We start from the raw sequence: 20,240 nt of genomic DNA on the forward strand, positions 1-20,240 counted from the left end.
TGGAGGTTTTTTTTTTTTGAGGCATTTCAATGAGAATGCCCTATGTCTTTAGTTATTTTAAACATATTTATTATGTGACATAATTTTCAAATTTTAAAAAGCCTAAAGAAATGTAAAGTCTTCCCCTCCCCCTAGATGTGACACAACAATTGAAAGAGACAAAGACAAATTCAGATAGCATTAAAAGTCAGGATTATTATTTTATATGTAATAGATCTCCAATAGTCTTAAGGAAACAATTTGAACAGAAATGTCCTCTTGATCATATTTTTACATGTACCATTGTTCTAAGAGCAATTTTAAATGGGATAATAAAACATACAAAATATTATTGCTTTAAATTTCACCAAGTTACTTTGCTAGCCTCAAAGATAATATACTTGCAAAGTGAAACTAAATATATGCATTCCTCCCCTCCCCCACCCCAAGCGGACACTTGCTTCCTTAACCGAATTCCTCAACTGGTAATAAAATCAACTCTCAAAATTCATTACTTCTGATTTAGAGTAGACATTTCACTATATGACTGCCCAAAGCTATTAATGTCTTCCTGTGTGCATGCGTGTGTGTGTGTGTGTGTGTGTGCGCGCGCACGCGCGCGCGCACGCTGCCTAAGCATCCATATGAAACAGTTAAGCTTTTGGATAAATAGTAATTGCATCATATCCTTCTGGTGGGCTTGTGCGGGCTCTTGCATGGGTTTCACAGTACAGTTGTCCTTCCACAAAGAAGTAACCTTTCTGTTTGAGGTTAAGGTTACAGTCAGCACACACGAAGCACTCTGGATGCCTATACTTATCACGTGCCTTCACGACAGCCCCACTGTTAATAAAAACAAAGAGAAAGAAAAAATAAATATTACAGGGTGTGGGGAACCCTACAGTTAGGGTGGATTCTCTTTTTATTATAAGAAGAGAAACAACTGGTCTCCAGCTGTAAAGAAAATCATACACAGCTGTGTAACCAGAGACAGTTATCCGAAAAGACACAGGATAACTATAGCAAATGATCAATCCCCAGGCTTAAGGTTTTTGTTTGATATTTGATGTGATCATTCGAATTAATTACGCTCAACAGGGATCAACTAATTTGTCCTTTTTTTAAAAAAAATAGCTGCATCTCAGATTGCTAAAGAAATATTTTCTGGAGAGATTGAAAGGATGCATTCCCAAACCCCAGTTCTTTTGAAAGGGAGGCATTGATAAGAAAAACACTAAAACACCTTTGGATGAGATTCTAATTTTGGCTAAGGGTGTCTGCAAAACAAAAATCTTTCCAACTATACTATATGGGGTAGAAGGAGGGTACTAAACTGTTTTCTTCCTGCCCTTCCACACGAGATGTACAAACTGTATTAATATAACAAAAAGTATTTGCCATGAGTGACCTTTTCTCTACTGTGCAAACAATTCACTCAGGTTTTCAGAACAGACATGCTCTTGTTGCTGCCCTAAGAGTAGTCACTGCTTTTGTCACCCATGCACTTCCCTCCTCCCTGAGCATTTCTGGTTGCCTTCATTCCCCACTATTTCTCACAGTCATCTATCTAGTGATGGATGGATGGCAGGATGGCTAAATGGGTGAAGTAATTGGGAAGGTAGATATGATGTCTGAGAGAGACAATCTAGAGCAATATCATTGCCACTGGGGCAATTCATTCTCATAGGAGAGAATGAATATTCCCAATGAAACCTAAATCAACTCATATTTTAATAGATGTGTTGCTTACATGACTGTGCAAAAGATGATGTCTTGTGGAGTTTATTCAGGAAAATTAAAAAGGGTTCTTGACTGTGTTAACAAAAGCAGAATGCTCCACAAAGTAAATTTTATGTTTATGAAACATGGGACTAAAAATCCTTTGGAACCAATTTTTAAAATGAGACTGCATCTCTGAAGTTATAGTGGAAATCAAAGTGAGGGATAGACAAATTTATTTCACACAGTTTTTCAGGAATGCATTTTGGCACATATAAGAAATATTGTGCTAATTATTTGTGCAATGATTGTAGATTTCAAGCCACATATTATGAATTTAGGGGGAGAGCTGCAAAGAGTGAATAGAGACCATCTTAGAGTTAGAAAAACCACGATTAAAGTCCCGTGCTTGACACCTACTGGCTGTGTGACCTGGGGCAAGTCATTTAGTCCCTCAGGGTCCAAGAAAATTCTTTAAAGATGGTGGTTGTTTGTCCTTCATTCTTGAAGAGGACCATGCTGTCAGGGTGATGTGATGACTGGTACTAAATTGGATTTAAGTAAGGGCAGGCTGTGCAAGGTTACCAACCTCATTCTCTCCTCCAGAGCCATGTGGGTCCAGTGTCAAGATAAACATCAGGTTAACTAGAGATGGCCCTAGATGTCTAAGGCAATTGGAGTTAAGTGACTTGCCCAAAGTCACACAGCTAATAAGTGCCTGAGGTGAGATTTGAACTCAGGTCCTCCCAACTTCAGGGCCAGTGGTCTATCTACTGTGTCACCTAGCTGCCCCTCTCTAAGATTAGCAGTTGTAGGACAGTTGCTGATCTGCTTTGATAGAGGGAATTTCCACACAAAGAGCTCTCTACACTAATGAAATGAGAGGTCCAGACCAAAACAAAACAAGACGAAGCAAAACAAAACAAAACACCAAAATAAAACCAAACCCAATCCAACTGTACAAACCTAATAAAATGTTACTCGTTTCCTTTCATACTTCATATACTTGGATACTTTGAATGAGCTGTAATTTCATGGGTAACTATGCCCTCCACTGATACAGATAGCATCTCTTCCAAAAATAAAAAACAAACAAACCCCCCAAACACTTAGTAGCCAGCGTTTAGGTGATCGGCTCTATAGAACCTAGCCAGGTTGCTCTTCAGATGTGTTTATTTTTTCTCCTGAATTTGATGTCAATCCTGTCATAGCTTTTGTTCTGCTGGTGAACTGCCTTCAAGAGCAAAGGATCACCTCCATGACAGAATGAGGCAGAAGTATGTTGTGAGGATACTTGAATATGTACATTATAAAATCATAAGGAAGCTAGGTGGTGCAATGGATAGAATGCATAGAATAATCAAGCTGGAAACAGGGAGACCTGAGTTCAAATCCAACTTCAGATACTTCCCAGCTGTGTGACCCTAGGGAAATCACCTAACCTCTGCCTTAGTTTCCTTAACTGTAAAATTGGGATAATAATAGCACCTACCTCCCAGGGTTGTCATGAGGGTAAACTAGGATAATATTTGTGAAGTACTTTGCAAACCTTCAGGTATTATGTAGAAATTGGCTATTAGTATTATCATATGAAGCAGAAAAAAGTAAGAATTCCTCTGAAACTCATGTAAGTCCTTCTTCCTTGGTGAAGACTTATGGTAAACGTCTAGGTCAGAAAAAGAAGACTTACACAATGCCACTTCCACACTTGTCACACAGTGGCATCTTTTGTGCACTCCCGACGCCGGCATGGGCTTTTGTGACAGGGGCTCTTACACTCCTTGTCCCAGCAGGACGGTCATCTGAAAAACCAAAGCATTTCCATTTATGGTATAGCAGCAGCTGTCCAAATTCTTTGCTGAAAATACCAGTTACTATTTTTTTTAAAAGTGTCTTTTCTGTTCCAAATTCTCCCCTTCCATCTACCCCTTCCCCACCCATTGAGAAGGTGAGAAATACAATACCCATTCTAATATTAAGTTGGGTAAAACATTTTCCCATTAGCTGTGTTGTGTGTGTTGAGGGGAAGCAAGAAAAATAAAGGCAAAGAAAACATGTTTCAATTTGCACTCCGAGTTCTTTCTGGAGGCATTTTCCATCATCAGTCCTTTGGAATTAGCTTGGCTCATTGTCTCCATCAGAGTAGCTAAGTCTTTCACAGTTGATCATAGTTACCTTACTGCTGTTCCTGTGTACAATGTTCTAGTTCTGTTCACTACATTTTACATCAACTCACACAACTTTTTTTGCTGAAATTATCCCCTTCATCAGTTTTTATACCACAATAATATTCCATAACAATCATATACTGCTTGATGGATATCCCCTCAGTTTCTAATTCTTTGCTCCCACAAAAAGAGATGCTATAAATATTTTGTATTTTATGGGTCCTTTCCCTTTTTTCTTTGCTATCTTTGAAATACAGACCAAGCAGCAGTATTTCTGGGTCAAAGGGTGTGCACAGACCTTTGAGCATAATTCTGAATTGCTCTCCTGATTGATTGAGCCAATTCACAACCAGTTGCTATTTTTGAGGTGAGCATTTTAATCTAAAGAGTTCCTGTTTTGTGCACACATTCTTGTTTATAAACAACAGTATGAGACCACTCAGAATAGCTCGTTCTCTAAATTTAGGCAGAGAGACAGATAAGCATACATATGCAGAGAATTAATTTAATCTGCACCTGGTAGAGGATGTGGGGGGAGAAAATGAGGAATTTACCCCATAAGGGCTATTGGAGACTGGAGTAAGTCATGGAGAATTGGCTTAGTTTTTCTACATGGACATTTTAAAACTGTATTGACAATACAGTTGAGTTAAAAACCATCCATTTTATATAAAATGGGCAGCTAGGTGGTGCAGTGGATAAAGCACTGACTCTGGATTCAGGAGGACCTGAGTTCAAATCCAACCTCAGAAACTTGACACTAGCTGTGTGACCTTGGGTAAGTCACTTAACCCTCATTGCCCTGCCCCCCCCCATTATCCTTTTTATCAATACCTTTCTGCCTTTGTATCTCTACCTGAGGGCCCAGTTCCTATCCAGCTGACTTTTAGAAAGGATCTGATGCTCCTATTTGGATGTTATCAGACACTGTGTGACCTCAAAATGACTTCTCCTAAAGGAGCAGATCTCTAATTTTGGACATTCAAGCAATGTGGAAGACAAGAGGAGATATTTCAGGGCAGGAGACTTTGTCAATATCTCCCACCTTGTAGGCTCTAATCTACTTTCTGTTCCTTAGGTACTGAGCATAGGCTTAACACAATTTATTTTTTAAATTTAACATAAAGAAATATATTCATCCTCTGCCCATCTCTTTATTGAAGTGGGTTTTTTTTCATAACTATCCATTGATTAATTGAATATGGACACTATCATCCAAGAGACTGGATCTGGAGATATAACTGAGCTTCCCCAGATTTTATACCTATTGAGGTTTTATATAGAACATTTTAGAACCATCTACTTTGGAAAAAAAAATCAGACATATTTCTGGTTATTTTAAGCAATTGTTATTTGAGGGCTTCTAAAGCATATTTTTTCTAACAGCTAAAAGCCTTTTAACTAAACAGAAAAGTGATTTTTGAACATGATTCTGAATTTTATAGACTGTATTATTCATAGAATTAGGTTACATTGAAAAAAATTTTCCAAATATTTATAAAATGCAAGACACTGTGCTAGGCTCCAGGGATCCAAAGTTGAAAAAAAAAATCATGTTCTCACTCCTTTTTGGTAGCTTATTGTGTACCAATAAATGTTAAATAGACTAATAGGGATAAAAGAGATCTTAACAGAATGTCCTAGGGAAATCATTTTCACCTGAGAGCATCAGAGGATGCTTCATGGAGAAGGAAGCACTTAAGATGGACCTTGAAGGAAGAGGCCTTTGTCCAGTGAAAACAGGTAAGTTGGAAGAATACTTAGAGGCAGGAGAGTTCAGAAAATGACCCAGAGACAATTATTATTCAGTCTGATTGGAGCATAGAAATCATGGGAAGCATTAATGTGACATGAGGATGGAAAGGCAAGTTAGGGACAGATAGAAGAGGGCATTAAACGCCATTTCTGTTTTATCCTATAGGACAGAGATACCTAACCTACGGTCCATGAATTAAATTTTCCTTATAACTGTATTTCAAAACAATTGGTTTCCTTTGTAATCCTATAGAATTATTATATTTAAACTGTCTTATTATGTTTAAATTATTGTTTTTAATTATACACATTTAAAAAGATTATTCTGAGAAAGGATCCATAAGTTTTCTCTCTCTCTCTCTCTCCCTCTCTCTCTTTGCAGGGCAATGAGGGTTAAGTGACTTGCCCAGGTCACACAGCTAGTAAGTGTCAAGGGTCTGATGCTGGATTTGAATTCAGTTCCTCCTGAATCCAGGACTGGTGCTCTATTCATTTGTGCCACCTAGCTGCCCCCAAGGGTCCATAAGTTTTACCAGAATCCCAGAGGATACCTGAAGTAGAAGGAGCCTGATGTAGTGAATAGAGGGCATGGCTTCAGGTTCTACCTGTGAGACACACTGGCTTATGTGATTTTGAGGAAGTCATTTAAGCTCTGAGAATCCCGGACAACTCTCATAAGACTGTAAATTATTCAATAGTTGCAGAACTGTATCGGTAGAGGGAGTTTCCTCAGCATTACAATGAAATCATAGGTCTGGCCAAAAAAAGTAAAGCATCTCTAAGATCCCAGTGAAATGACATAATCTAAGAAGTAATGCCTTTGTCAGAAAAAAAAAAGATTTTAATTTTCCTTAGCTGATTAAAATTGATTTAAAAAATTCATTACCTATATCTTGCTTTCTTTCTTTCGTTCGTTCTCTCTCTCTCTCTCTCTCTCTCTCTCTCTCTCTCTCTCTCTTCCTTCCTTCCTTCCTTCCTACATTCTTTCCTTCCTCCATATCTCTCTCTTTCTTGTATTCTTTTGCTGTCTTCTCCCATGACCAATTGTGACCAATAGCAGATGGACAGATGTATAAATGGTCACTCACCAGGCTCATCCACTAAATCCTGGAGTATCCTAAAAGAGCCTGATTGGCGAGGCTGAGTAGTTCCCTCTCGATTGTCATGAAGCATCCTGTATACATCTGACTGGGGAGGTACAGAGGCCGTTGATTCACTAAAAATAAAAGAAAGAAATGGAAGTAAAGGGAGGCATTAGACTTCTGAAGCAGTGCACCCATAGGGATGCTTTAATAAGGAATGACCATCACAACACTAATATTCCCTGAATAACACATATCAATTATGATCTTCCAAGCGAGGCCACATCATCAGCAAAATGAAATGTGACCTCATGTAACTTACCTTAATAATGTCATTCAATAAGCAACTTATTCGCTCCCCCCAAAGCTTTGGAGATTATATATTATCAGTAAGGTTTTGGTACTTGGAAATATCATAATGGAGGTATAAACATATGAAAATTTGTCAGCAAAATTCTAACCACGTTTCAGATCATGACGTAAATGAATGGAAGCTCTCAAAGACTGATAGAATCTAAACTCTGGAGAGATATTAGAGTTTATCTAGTCTATCTTTCTTCCAGTGAGAAGATAGGATGATGTAGTAAAGAAAATAATGGGTTGGATGTCAGAAGATTGAAGTGTGGACCTTCCATTTAGCTGATGTTCCCTTAGGTAAAGTGACAGCCTCTTTTGGACTCAGATTATTTCAACTGAATTAAGCCTATTGATTCTTTCTATAACACCCTTGACAGATAGACATCCCATTTATGTTTGAACATTTCCAATGATGGGGAATTCACTATCTACCAAGACTGCCTATTCTAGTTTTGGATAGTTCCAATTGTTAGAAAACTCTTTCTAACTAAAACCTGCCTCATTATAGCTTTCATTTCATAAACATTCATTACTATGTGCAGGTCACTGTGCAAGGTACCAGAGATATAACCAGAGGCATACTGATAAATATTAACCATCAGCTTTTTGAAGAAAAAAATTCCTACAACATACTTAAAAGTTTAATCTTCATTATTAACATGTTATTCATTGCTTTCTTAAGTGTAGACAATGAACAAGACAATAAATCAATCCCTGATTTGTTTTCTGAGGTGTAAATGATCATTTTGAAATACAGCTGGCTCCTGAATACTCCTTGATATAAAAATGAAATCCAGCACAGTTCCCTACCTCAAAGAGCTTAAAAGTCCAGTAGAGGAAATAAGTCACGTACAAAATGATTATAAATGAAATGGCAAAGTGAGGTCAAAGGTGAGTTCCCTAAAAAGTAAGATGAAAAAATTTTTAAAGGGAGATGTCACTTGGGGGAACCAAGAATGCTTTATGGAAGTAGTGGGTTGTGAGTTGGGCACTGAAGGAAAGGGCAAGATCCCAACATGAAGAGAGAGTGCAGGGCAGGGAGTATCTTGCAGGTATAGGGGAGAACATGAGTGAAGAAACAGGAGAGGGAAGAACAGAATGGAGAGTAGTCCAGTTAGTGGGATGTGGAGTGTGTGAAGGGAAATAGCATATAATACATTTTACAAGGTGGTTCAGGCCAGACTATGGAGGGCCTCCTATGCCAGGTGAAGAAATTTAAACTTTATTTAGGCAAGGAGTATACAAAAGCTTTAGAGCAGGACAGTTATGTTGGCATAGTAGTTCATTGGAAAGGTGACTTGGGCAGGGGTATGAAAGATGGATTGAATAGAGAAAAAACTGGAACATGAAGAAGATTGAGGAGGTTATTTGAATCATTTGGAAGGAGAAGTGATGATGGGGTAGAGGCAGTGGAAAAAAAGGAATGGATTCGTGGGCAGCTAGGTGGTGCAGTGGATAAAGCACTGGCCCTGGATTCAGGAGGACCTGAGTTCAAATCTAGCCTCAGACACTTGACACAAGCTGTGTGACCCTAGGCAAGTCACTTAAACCTCATTGCCTCACAAAAAAAAGAATGGATTTGGGAGATATCTCTAAAGTAGAGGCAATAGCATTTGGAAACTCACTGAGTGTGAGTGGGGTGGAGTTGGTTAGGGAGAAGGGAAAATCATTCATTTGTTCTAGTTTTGGCCCTAGAACAACACATCATAAGCTTCCTCCCTCCTCCATGTGGCAGATCTTTAAGTTAAACATCTTCAGTTGCCTCAACTGTTCATCAAGAAATGTGGTTATGTCTTATATTATATTGCCACAACTGCACCCCATGTTTCAGATGGAGTCTACCTATCCAGGATGCATTGGCACTTGCTTAATCTGAACTGGAGCCAAATATTTCATTGGCTTCCTTCCTTCCTTCCTTCCTTCCTTCCTTCCTTCCTTCCTTCCTTCCTTCCTTCCTTCCTTCCTTCCTTCCTTCCTTCCTTCCTTCCTTCCTTCCTTCTTTCCTTCCTCCCTCCCTCCCTCCCTCCCTCCCTCCTTCCTTCCTTCCTTCCCTCCCTCCCCCCTTCCTTCCTTCCTTCCTTCTCTTTTAAAATCAATCAGGTGTATCCCTACCATTGTGCCAATGAACAAAGGGCACCTTGGGCTAATTGATGCTAGGACAATTGCTAGATTTGACATTGCCCTGTTTTCCCCCATTCCCTTGTCATTGGCTGTCTTTTCTGTCCCTCAAAAAGGAAACTGAGTTCCAATCCCACATTCAGGTCCTCAGTTTCCTCTCACTATCACTTTGCTGATAAATAGTCACCAGGACTAACTTCTCTTAACACTTCTGCATGTACGGTCCTCTCTACTTTTTCTTCTGGAAGCTCAGAGATGTTGATGCTTAGCTAGTCTAAGAGGTGGCCATGGAAGGGCTAGTGTAGGAGCCAAGAAGGACCAGTGGTGAACATCTAGAAACAGCTTACCAGCTTTATTACTCCATAAGCATTCAAGTTCATTTACAAGACAGGGTGTGGCTCTTCCAGAACTGGATGGTTTTCCTACCATCTCATTCTGATGTAAGTCAGTATGTTTGCTGCCTCCCTGAAGGTATCCTTGAAGAGAAGTGACTCCATTCACCTAAGGCATCATGGTCTTATCCTAGTCCCAGGACTCTAGTGCCCATGTGGCTACCACAAACATTAGTGATGGACTAATTATGTGCAAAAGAACATTATTTAATATTTTAGGTCTTGAATCTCAGGGCTGTTAGGAAGAGAAAAATAGGTATTGTTCCATTTAAAATGAGTATATATATATGTGTGTGTATGTATATATATATATATGTATGTATATATATATGTATGTATATATATATATAATTGAGTATATTTAATTTCCCAGTTTTTCAAAGCTCATGATGTCTCCTCCAAGAGTAAATTTCTTAGCTGTTTTTTATATCAGAGATGTATTTTACATTGATGTAGCTTCCTTTTTAAAATATCCATACTTTAAACCATTTACATTCATGACAATGACTGTTGTTAAGAATCCTGTTTGTAAATATTTCTGTGACAAGCAAAAATGGAAAAAAATATAGCATTAGCAATTGTCTCAAGAAAGCTTGGCTAGCTACACACACTTTAATTATGCTTCACATTGATTTTAATACTTTGTAAAATGATGTAGAGCTAAATTCTGGTCTCCTTAGGGTCACTTGCCATTAGAAACAGCAGCATCCTGGAGAGGCAATGAAGATATTATCTAGAAAAAAAATTGTATAAGATTTTGCTTTGAAATAAGCATAAACCTCTTAAATTAAAAAAGCCAGGCAGCTGGTACAGGGCCAGGCAGGACATGTATTGACTCTGCCACTTGCCTTTCGATCATTGGCCTAGAAAAAATGCCTGTCAACTATCAGCAATATGTTTTAGTTTTATCTTTTTTACTTCTCACAATTATCTTTCAGTTTTGGAAACTCATCCAAGTCCATGCTAAAACACACCATCACACGGGACATCCTCCATGCATTTTAGTCAGCGTGCTCATAGTCCATGCGGCTTGCCGGTGATTACCTCATTGGGGGTGTTTCCCCCAGGGCCGTAGAGACCTGACCCTGCAGAGTTTCCATAATATTGTCATCTGAGTACAACTGCATGGGTGTATTAAACTGAGCATGAACAATCTTCACACCGGGAAGTTCCATCTCCAAAGGAATGTTAGGGGCCATCTTGGTGGCAACTTTCAAGTCACCCGGACAAATAGTGCTAACGGTACTGACAGACGAAGGGGTGCTACGTCCGCTGCCGCAATCCATGCCGGAGGGAGTGCTGCATCCACTGTGTTAATGATAACCCGTTACAGAAAGACCACCCAAGAAATCAGGGTACACAGACACAAGGTAAAATAAAGAACAGATGCAAAGAAGTCACACAGGATTGAAAAGAGAAGGAAAGAGGTGAATTACAGCAAAAACAAAAAAGCAAAAGCATATTGATTCCAGCCCAATCTCATTTTTTCCCCTTAAGAATAGGGGCAAGACAGGGGAATAATGAAAAACCTCACACCTTTAATTTAAGACTGAAAACTGAAAATAAATTAAATCAGAAGAGACTGCTCAAACATCTTTTGATACTTCTCTGCTATAAAATGTATTTGTTGAAAGTTCCAGGAATTTAGGAGAATTTCTTTTTTGGGGGATGGGGTTCTGGACTTAGTTTGAGTCATTTGTAGTGTGAAAACTCCCTCCACAGATGTAGATCTGTTAATCATCTGTGGATTCTGGATTTAGAAAGTTGAGTGGTACTGAGAGGTTGTAACTTGCCCATGGCCACACAGACAGGATGTGTCAGAAGCAGGATTTGAACCCAGGTTTTCCTGACCAAACTTCTCAAAAAGAAGTGGACACCTCTGTTTAGAGAAAAGTCCAAGTAAAGGCAGTAGAAATTAATGCCACCAAACTGCTCTTTCCATTTAGGACAACTATTTTAAACAATCCTTTGTTGAAAATTAAAGAGAGGAAGCAGTTAGGTGGTGCGGTAGATAAAGCATGGGCTCTGGATTCAGAAGGATCTGAGTTCAAATCCAGCCTCAGACACTTGTCATTTACTAGTTGTGTGACCCTGGGCAAGTCACTTAACCTTCATTTCACAGCCAGAGAGAGAGAGAGAGAGAGAGAGAGATTGAGATTGAGATTGAGATTGTGATTGTGGGCAAAGTCAAACAGGCTAGATATTCTTTTGCAATTCTGAATTGCCACATTTAAGGAACAAATAAATAATCCTTCACAGATAGTTACTAAGTACAGCGGGCAAGAAAATCTGTTTAAATGTTTTAGATTTTGGTTTGTGATTTAAAAAACAAAGAAAAGCAAATCGCGTCCCAGTTGGGCAAGTCTCTGATGCAGTTAGGTTGTTAGTCGCTGAATTTTAGGATATTCTGAAGTAAGGTATCAATACCTTTTGTGTCTGGTAGAGCTATATTTGTAAACTTACAAAATACAGTTTTATTTGTTGAGGTTTTAAAATTCTTTTTGTTTAGGTTCTTTAAACAAAGGCAATATCTCATAACAACAGTTTTGTAAAAATATGGTTTTGTTTGCTGTTGTTTTGCAATTTTTAAAAGGCCTTTATACATAGACTTGATGTCTCATAACTTAAGCCTCATATCTCAACAAACACAACTGTGCTAATAGCTTAAGAAATTACCCTGGAAAACCTTTAGAAAAATCAGATAACTCGCTGAGCTCACTGACTTTCATGTAGGTAGCCAATTTTATAACTTGAGACCGTGAACTTAATCCAAAAGCTGCTTCTGCCAATGCTAACTTTTTGAAGTTGCTTCCTGAGTGTTGGGGACTTGTACAGAAGAAATTCCCCATTCCTACAGGATGCCAAGCAGGTTCCCATGTTCTAACTTCTATCAAAGGGCCAACAGTTCCAGCCTGGATGACGCAAACTTTCCTTTCCTATGTCTGGAGTCCCATACTGAATTTTGGGGAGATGTAATCTGAGATAGCAACATCCTCAACCATGGAAAGAATATGAGGGCTTTTTTTCCCTGAAGTTATAATATCATTTTGCAAAGCATCTTACTATCAAAAACATAGAAGGTTGAGCTGATAGGAACTTTAGAGACTGTCACTTCCCTCCACCCATTTTACAGATTAGGCAAGTAAGTCCAAGGGAAGTAAGGCAATTTGCCCAGGGTCACAGTGGTAGTAAGTACAGCTAGAATTTAAACTCAGGTCTTTTAATATAAAATCCAATGCTTTTGCCATGATATCACACTCTTGAGGACTCATCATAGGGTCACAAAGTCATAGATTTAAAGCTGGAAGGGACCTTAAAAGTCATCTAGTCCAGTTTCCTCATTTTATATATGAGGGAGTAGAGCTCATATAGGTTAAGTGACCACTTGGGTGTTAACAAAGTCAGGATATGAACCCAGAGCCTCTGACCCCCAATATAGTACTTTCTCCAGTGTATTGTGCAGAGTGATTTCCTTTATCCATGTGGTTTTTTTAACATGACAATTATGCAGTATCATCTAATTTCAAGTAAAACATGTCTCAAAGAAATGCAAATAAATAGAAAACAGTTGTTAACTCAATTTCCATTTCAGTAAGCATTTATTAAGTGCTGATAGTATGCTACTTCTAGAAAAAGCCTGGTAAATTTGAAAACGAGGCAATCCCACATTCAGTCAATGATCAATCAGTCAACATTTATTAGTCATCTCCTATGCCCCAGGTAATCCACTAAGCACTGGTTATTCTCCAAAGTCAGGCAAGAAGTGAGGCAATTAGCCAGCCCAAACCTGCATACCATTGGCAGAAAGCAACATGGCAGCTGCCTTTGGAAGAAAAGCACTGATGGGTACATTTTATGAGGAAAAAGATCCCATCAAAGGATGATGAGCAGGTCTATTCACAGACATCAGTAGCATTGAACAGCACGCTGTTACTATAAATATTTCTGTGCTTGATGGAATGCACGTGCCTCAAGTATCTCCCAATCAACATTTTCCTAGGAAGGATGTTAGGAACTTTTGATATCTTCTGCTAACTCTAGAGCTATTAGGATGCTGTTCAATCTCAGCCAACAAACCATCCATTGAAGAAAAAATGCTCTGACTCATTTGATTAATGTTGATAATCTGGAAACTTAATTTAGATTCTTTCATTCTGTAAAGATATTAAATTTTGTAGTGGAATGAGGTGTGTGTGTGTGTGTGTGTGTGTGTGTGTGTGTGTGTGTGGTCCACAGACTAAGGTTTGTAACTTTAAGGAAGCCATTTAAATGCGCCATGCCTCGGTTTCCTCATTTGTAAAATGAGGATAATTTGAAAGCATCAGTAATATGGTTATTAATGTTAACAGAGAGGCAGCATGGCACAGTGGATAGACAACTAGCCTTGGAGTCAGTTAAAGTCTTGCTTTTGACATATACTGGCTGGGTGATCTTGAGTGGGCAAGTCACTTAATTTGTCAGTACCCCAGACAGTTTTCTGAGGATACAAGTTGTAGAACAGTTGTTGATCTGCACTGGGAGGGAAAATTTTCTTCCCAAGACTTCCCATTACTGATGAAATCATAACTCCATCGCAAAATTATAATTAATAATCATAATTCTTACTGTTTACCATGAGCAAGACAATGTATTACATGTGAAGAAATAAATATAAATTAAATTGTGAACTGTGACCTCAATTTTATCTTCTTTATAGTTTAAATTAGAAAGATAACAACAAACTCATTTATTCTACGTAGGGACATCTTAAAACTAGGTTGATAAAATTGTTGAATGTCATTGACCTCCCCCCGCTTGTCAAACCCAAATGTCTCTATGTACCTGGGGTTGTCTCAGTGCTGAACAAATAAGGCTGGTATTTCTAATCCCCTGTAGCCTGAGTCGACTTGCTGGAGGAGCTAGGATAGTTTTTCTATGTACTCTGATTCAGTCATGGCTGTATTGACTTGGTCATCACAGAGTGAAACCATAGCTTGTGAAATTGTTACCTAAGGCTGCCTGAAAGAGTCGGCTTAACCCTGAGAAGACCTGGCTCTAGCTGGTGAGCTAATTATACTTTCACCAAGAATAGTTTGGGATGATAGCTCTGTTAGCGTCTAAACTGAAAAGGCTGGGAAGATCCTATCTACATGAACCAAGCCGTCCAGGAAATGAACAAATATATCCCCAAACTTGTGCGTCTTCACTGACTATCCCCCCATGCCTGGAATTGTCTTCCCTCTAATATCTGCTTTCTGGCTTGCTTCAAGTATCAGCTCAAATTCTACCTATTACAAGAAGACTTTCCAGATTCATCATTAATTCCAGTGCCTTCCCTCTGTTAGTTTTTTCCAATCTAGCTTACTCCTACATAGTTATTCCAATCTATCTTATTTCTACATAGTTCTTTGAATGTTGTCTCTCCCATTAGATTGGGAGCTCCCTGAGAGCAGCGACTGGGTTTTTTTGCCTTTCTTTGTATCCTATCACAGTGCTTGGCGCACAGTAGGTGCTTAATAAATATTTGTTGACTGATTATATAAAGAGAGATTGGAGATGGGATGGGAATGGGGCTAATAATTCACTGGAGGTGGATTTGTTGCAGATTTTTCAGTCAAATAGAGTCGCTGCAACTTATTGAAAAGCCTTTCAGACAAATAACTTTGAAAAATATAATAACTCTGGTCAGTAACAATGACGGATAGTGAAATATGCTACCCACCTCCTAATACCCATACTTAGGATGATGGTGGTAGTAGTGGAAAACTGGCCTTCAATATTTCTGGGTGTGCCCATGAAAATATGAGGAGCACCACATGGGCTGGAAAAACAGGTACTCATGAGTCTTCTCTATCCTAGGGAAGGAGAGCTAGCTTCTTTGGGATGCCTCTGGCTTTTTCCCGAGATTCTTCAGGAAGTTATTATTCAAAAATCTTTGTCCCAGCATAAATTTATATAAATGAAATAATATATTTACTATATATTTGTTCTGGGGAGAAGATTATATTTTAATAGATATTTATATAAACATATATAATATATAACATTTATAGAAATTATATAGACATCTGTTATGTATAACTATATTAAACAGATCATATATTACATATAACATATAATATGAATGCATAATGTTTCATATGTATAAATAGTTTTATATGTGTATATATATATATGTATGTATACATGGGGGAGGGGGGGGGAGGGAGAGAGAGAGAATGAGAATGTTTTTTGCCGGGGATAGTGAGGATTAGGATCATTTTTAAAAATTGATTGGTTCTGGGGCAGCTAGGTGGCTCAGTGGATAGAGCACCGGACCTGGATTCAAGAGTACCTGAGTTCAAATCCGGCCTCAGACACTTAACACTTACTAGCTGTGTGACCTTGGGCAAGTCACTTAACCCCAATTGCCTCACTAAAAAAAAAAAAAAAGAAAAAAGAAAAAAAATTGATTGGTTCATGTGGAGATATTCTTTTTTTTTTTTTTAAGTGAGGCAATTGGGTTAAGTGACTTGCCCAGGGTCACACAGCTAGTAAGTGTTAAGTGTCTGAGGTCAGATTTGAACTCAGGCCCTCCTGACTCCAGGGCTGGTGCTCTATCCACTGCGCCCCCTAGCTGCCCCGGAGATATTCTTAAATAATCTTAGACTGAGGACCTAAGCACATGAGAATTCTGAACTGGTTAGAAGCAACATGGGTTTGAATCCCACCTTGGATACTCATTAGCATTTTGAGCATAAGAAAATCATTTAATTTTCCTGACCTTCAATTTTATCACCTGTCCAATGGTCTAACAATCCCAGTAGTATCTGTCTCACTGAATTGTTGTGAAAATTAAATGAGATTCAGTATATAAGGTAGTATAAATACCTGCTATTATAGGATATTAAAGTTATAACATACTAATAATTCTCATAATGAATTACTTCATATGATATTACATGATAATACAACAGTGTAAATGTTGTAATAGCTGACATTTGTAATGTATCATGTTATTGTGATAAATTATTGATGTATAATAATTGAAGTATTACTTTATATCTTGAATTTAATTTAATATATCATATTAGTATATGCTTCTACATATATTGTATTAGTCTATAATATATCTTTAGTCTATGCTATGGAAATATAATGTCTAAATTATGTGAAAAATCTTTAAACCATAAGAAATAGCAAACCATAAGGGAATGTATTATAGTCACAGTAATTTAAACCTGGCTAGAGTGCTGAGGACAGATGAGATATTTATGAAGATTACCACTTTGTAAGTCTTGAAACATGAGAATGTGAACATCTATATGTAATATAAAATTCAAGCTGGGGGCATATATCTATAATGAATTTTCTTGAGTCTTTTATGTTATAAAGCTAAATGCTCATAAGTATTTAATAACGCATGGCATTATGCAACTGTAGCAAAGTTATGTTTCACTTTAATGAACTACCAGCTATGCTAGCCTCAAAAAAAAAAATTCAAAAATCTAATTTTGACAAGGAACTTCATAGGATCATAGAGTGAGAAGGTAATAATAATAATAACAACTAACATTTATATAGTGCTTTAAGGTTTCCAAAGCACTTTAAAAGTATCATCTCATTTTATTCCACAAGAATCTTGGGAATTAGATACTGTTCTCCTCATTTTGCAGATGAATTAACTGAGGTGGAAAATAAAATTAAATGATTTGCCCAGGGACACACAACTAATAAGTGGTCAGAGGCAAAATTAAACTCAGGTTTTCCTATCTGGAAATGCAATATTCTATCCACCGTGCCACCTAGCTGTCTCAAAGATCATCTATTCCAGCTCTTTTATTTTACTGAGGAGGAAGCTGAGTCTGGTAGAGGCTAAGTGACTTGCCAAAGGTCACCCAGGCAATAAGTGACAGAGCTGCAAGATCACACTTAGATCCTCTGATTCTGTAACCTGTACTCTTTACTACAGAATGACTGCTAAGTTGTTTGAAGACTGGTTTAAACGTGCAATATGTTTTTCTATTTTAATAAATTATATTAGCTGTCATCTTTAGGAATGAACAAAAGAAGGGAGAAAAGCTGGACGTGGAGAAGGGCTTGGCATAAGTGAGTTCAGGAACCAGGGAGCCAGAGGAAATGGGAGAAAGAAGAATAAAGAAGACAAATGGGGAACAGAAAAATTGGAAAACTTAAGGAGGAGATGATGGATTCTATTCTCCATAGTCATTGCTTTAGGGTTTCTCAAATTCTGTTTGATAGAATAGATTATTTCTATCCCCTATTCACCCAAATGGTCTTTTGGTCTGTGTTGGAAAAACCCATCTTCATCTTTGGGGAGGTAGTGGGACCCTGACTGTAGCCACAGGGGTTCCATGGTATGGAACCAGTGAATATTACTTTAGTCCTTTTGCCTGATAAAGGCATTGAGAGGAAAGAGACTAAGTCATGAGAGTCACTGATCTCCCTATACTTCTCAAGACCTTAACACAAAGAACTGGTGGTTTCCATTTTGGCTATAGTGAGAAAAGATTGTACCAACTGTAAATAGCGCATCTCATGTTAGATAGACAGCTCTGTCAAGGCATTCAGCCAGTCCTATTAATGTGAAAATCACTCGTATCACTCATTCTAACCCAACCCAATTCCAACCCAACTTAAAATTGTAAGCCCCAAATCATTTCCCTATTCCTTCTTTTGAGCCTCTCCTACCAACCCCCTTTCATTTCAACAATCCATTGTATCCAACTCTAATTAGGCACATATTAAAATGTACAAAGCATCATGGCTGCTTAGAAGATCTAGAAGAATACAAATAGTTTTTTAAAGCAGGGGCTAGAGCTGCTGGTAGGCCTATTGAGAAGGCCTCCCCAGAGGTTCAAGTGACTATAAGAATTAAGAATAGAAGTGATATGGTTAGAAAGTGTGGAAATCATTGAGCTTATATTTATAATGGTACCAAAGTCCTTCATACTAGCTTCCCTACAACTTTCAGGGAGATGTTTCCCTTGTAATTTTTGGCTAGGCTTTTCTGCCCTGGTGTCATGCATATTGTATGACTCAGAAGGTCTAAGTATTCTGGATACAGTCCTCAAATTAGAAAGTGCATTAGTTAAAAATATCTATGTTGATAGCTGAAAATTTCACAGCTCCACAAATGTCATTATTTACTCTTGAAATGGGAGGTTATATCAATGCTAATTTTTGAAGCAAGCATTTTTTCCTTTAAATAAGCTTAAAAGCAAGCCCATTTCACTCAAAGATATTGCCAGACACCCTACAATCACACTTTTTGATAATTAGTAAGATCAGTTAAAACAAGCATGCATTCCCTAGTGCACACTGGTAAAGCTTATGACCTGCTTCGGCCTGGGAGTATGAAAGGTTTGGGCCGAATATTGTGCTTGTGTTCGAAGTAGTTCACGTCCTGTAAAAACAAAGGATTAAAAAACACCACCATAACAAGCAAAGTCAACAAAGATTAATTTTAAGATGCAATTGAATGAACACAAATTTTGTTTATTGTTTCCCAAACTGGATGCTTGAGATACCTCTCTGCTATTAAAATTATAAATACTGAAGAGAAATCATAAATTCACTATGACCATGGGAAGGATGATGGTATCACAGCCATTTCTTCATTACTTCCAGATGCTCAGGTGTATGGATGCTTTGGGCATGTGAACAACAGAGCAGTGCTTTGGATGAATATCTATTCAAGTATCTGATGTAATATTACTTTTTCAGGAAAAGAAAAAAATTGAACAGCAAGAGCTGGACTTTTAGGTGCAAACAGAACAGAAACATCACCATCAAAAACATCAAGGACAGAAGCTGAGTCAATACTTACCTTTGAGGTGAACTAGGAATAAGACCCCGTAGCTGTCCATGCAGTGCATCTTGAATATTGCCTGAAGAATAGAGCCCAATTGGCGAATTATAGGAGGAGCTCACTACCTGCCTTTTGTCATCGATATTTGCTGCGGCAACAAAAGGCTGTGCCCTTCTGTTGTGAGCGGTACCAATAGGCTTGAATTCCTGTACATGTTGGGCAGACAAAATACACAGAGCCACAAATACATAAAGAAGCAGTTAATGTGCAAAAATGGATAGCCCCTTGCTTGTTAATCTTGGCATCTTTAATATCCGCTATAACATTTGTGGACTGATTCATGAAGCAACTAGACATCAAAAGATTCTGCGATTTTTTCCATAAAATTTCACCTGGTAAATAGAAAAATCTAATTTCACTTAGATACCTCAAGGACTAGACTAGAAGACAAAGGAAGTGACATGAGTACAGCAATCATTCAGCTGCTGTGTTAGTTGTTGGCACTATCTGGACTTCTTTCATATGTACCATTCTAAGGAAATTATATATATTATATATGTAGTTATATATTCCATATATATGTGTATATATAACATATAAATATAAATTCATATGCTAAATATATATAAATTCATGTATATAAATATATAAACTTTATGTAAATAAATATATGTATATAATATATATAAAAACATAAACTCGTTCATTTATATATACATATGTATGTGTGTATATATATATATGGAAGAGTTTGTTGTCAGAAATGGCAATCTGGCCTTGATCCAATAATCATTCCTATACATAAAAACCCAGTCTCAAGCCACTTAACTAATGGAAAACCAATTGGCAAAAATATAAGTATCTTTTTCAAACCAATTGA

General features: G+C 37.8%; 1 protein-coding gene across 3 annotated transcripts in view; it reads right to left on the reverse strand.

Moving 5' to 3' along the window:
* Nucleotides 1-608: 608 nt before the first annotated feature.
* The window catches only part of PDLIM3 (PDZ and LIM domain 3), a 57,970-nt gene continuing 38,338 nt past the window's right edge, over nucleotides 609-20,240 (reverse strand). Inside the window, exons 4-8 of one of the 3 annotated variants that reach the window (XM_043969667.1) lie at nucleotides 18,888-18,955; nucleotides 10,615-10,878; nucleotides 6,710-6,837; nucleotides 3,389-3,500; nucleotides 609-822 (exon numbers count right to left, since the gene is read on the reverse strand). In XM_043969667.1, the coding sequence (XP_043825602.1) occupies nucleotides 633-822; nucleotides 3,389-3,500; nucleotides 6,710-6,837; nucleotides 10,615-10,878; nucleotides 18,888-18,955 (762 nt within the window). In that variant the 3' untranslated portion in view covers nucleotides 609-632. Of the gene's footprint in view, nucleotides 823-3,388; nucleotides 3,501-6,709; nucleotides 6,838-10,614; nucleotides 10,879-18,887; nucleotides 18,956-19,378; nucleotides 19,567-20,240 lie in introns of all 3 variants that reach the window. The other 2 variants (XM_043969668.1, XM_043969669.1) reach the window with 2 other exon arrangements.

The sequence above is a fragment of the Dromiciops gliroides genome, chromosome 6 (genome assembly GCF_019393635.1).
Source record: "Dromiciops gliroides isolate mDroGli1 chromosome 6, mDroGli1.pri, whole genome shotgun sequence".
Taxonomy (NCBI): Eukaryota; Metazoa; Chordata; class Mammalia; order Microbiotheria; family Microbiotheriidae; genus Dromiciops; species Dromiciops gliroides.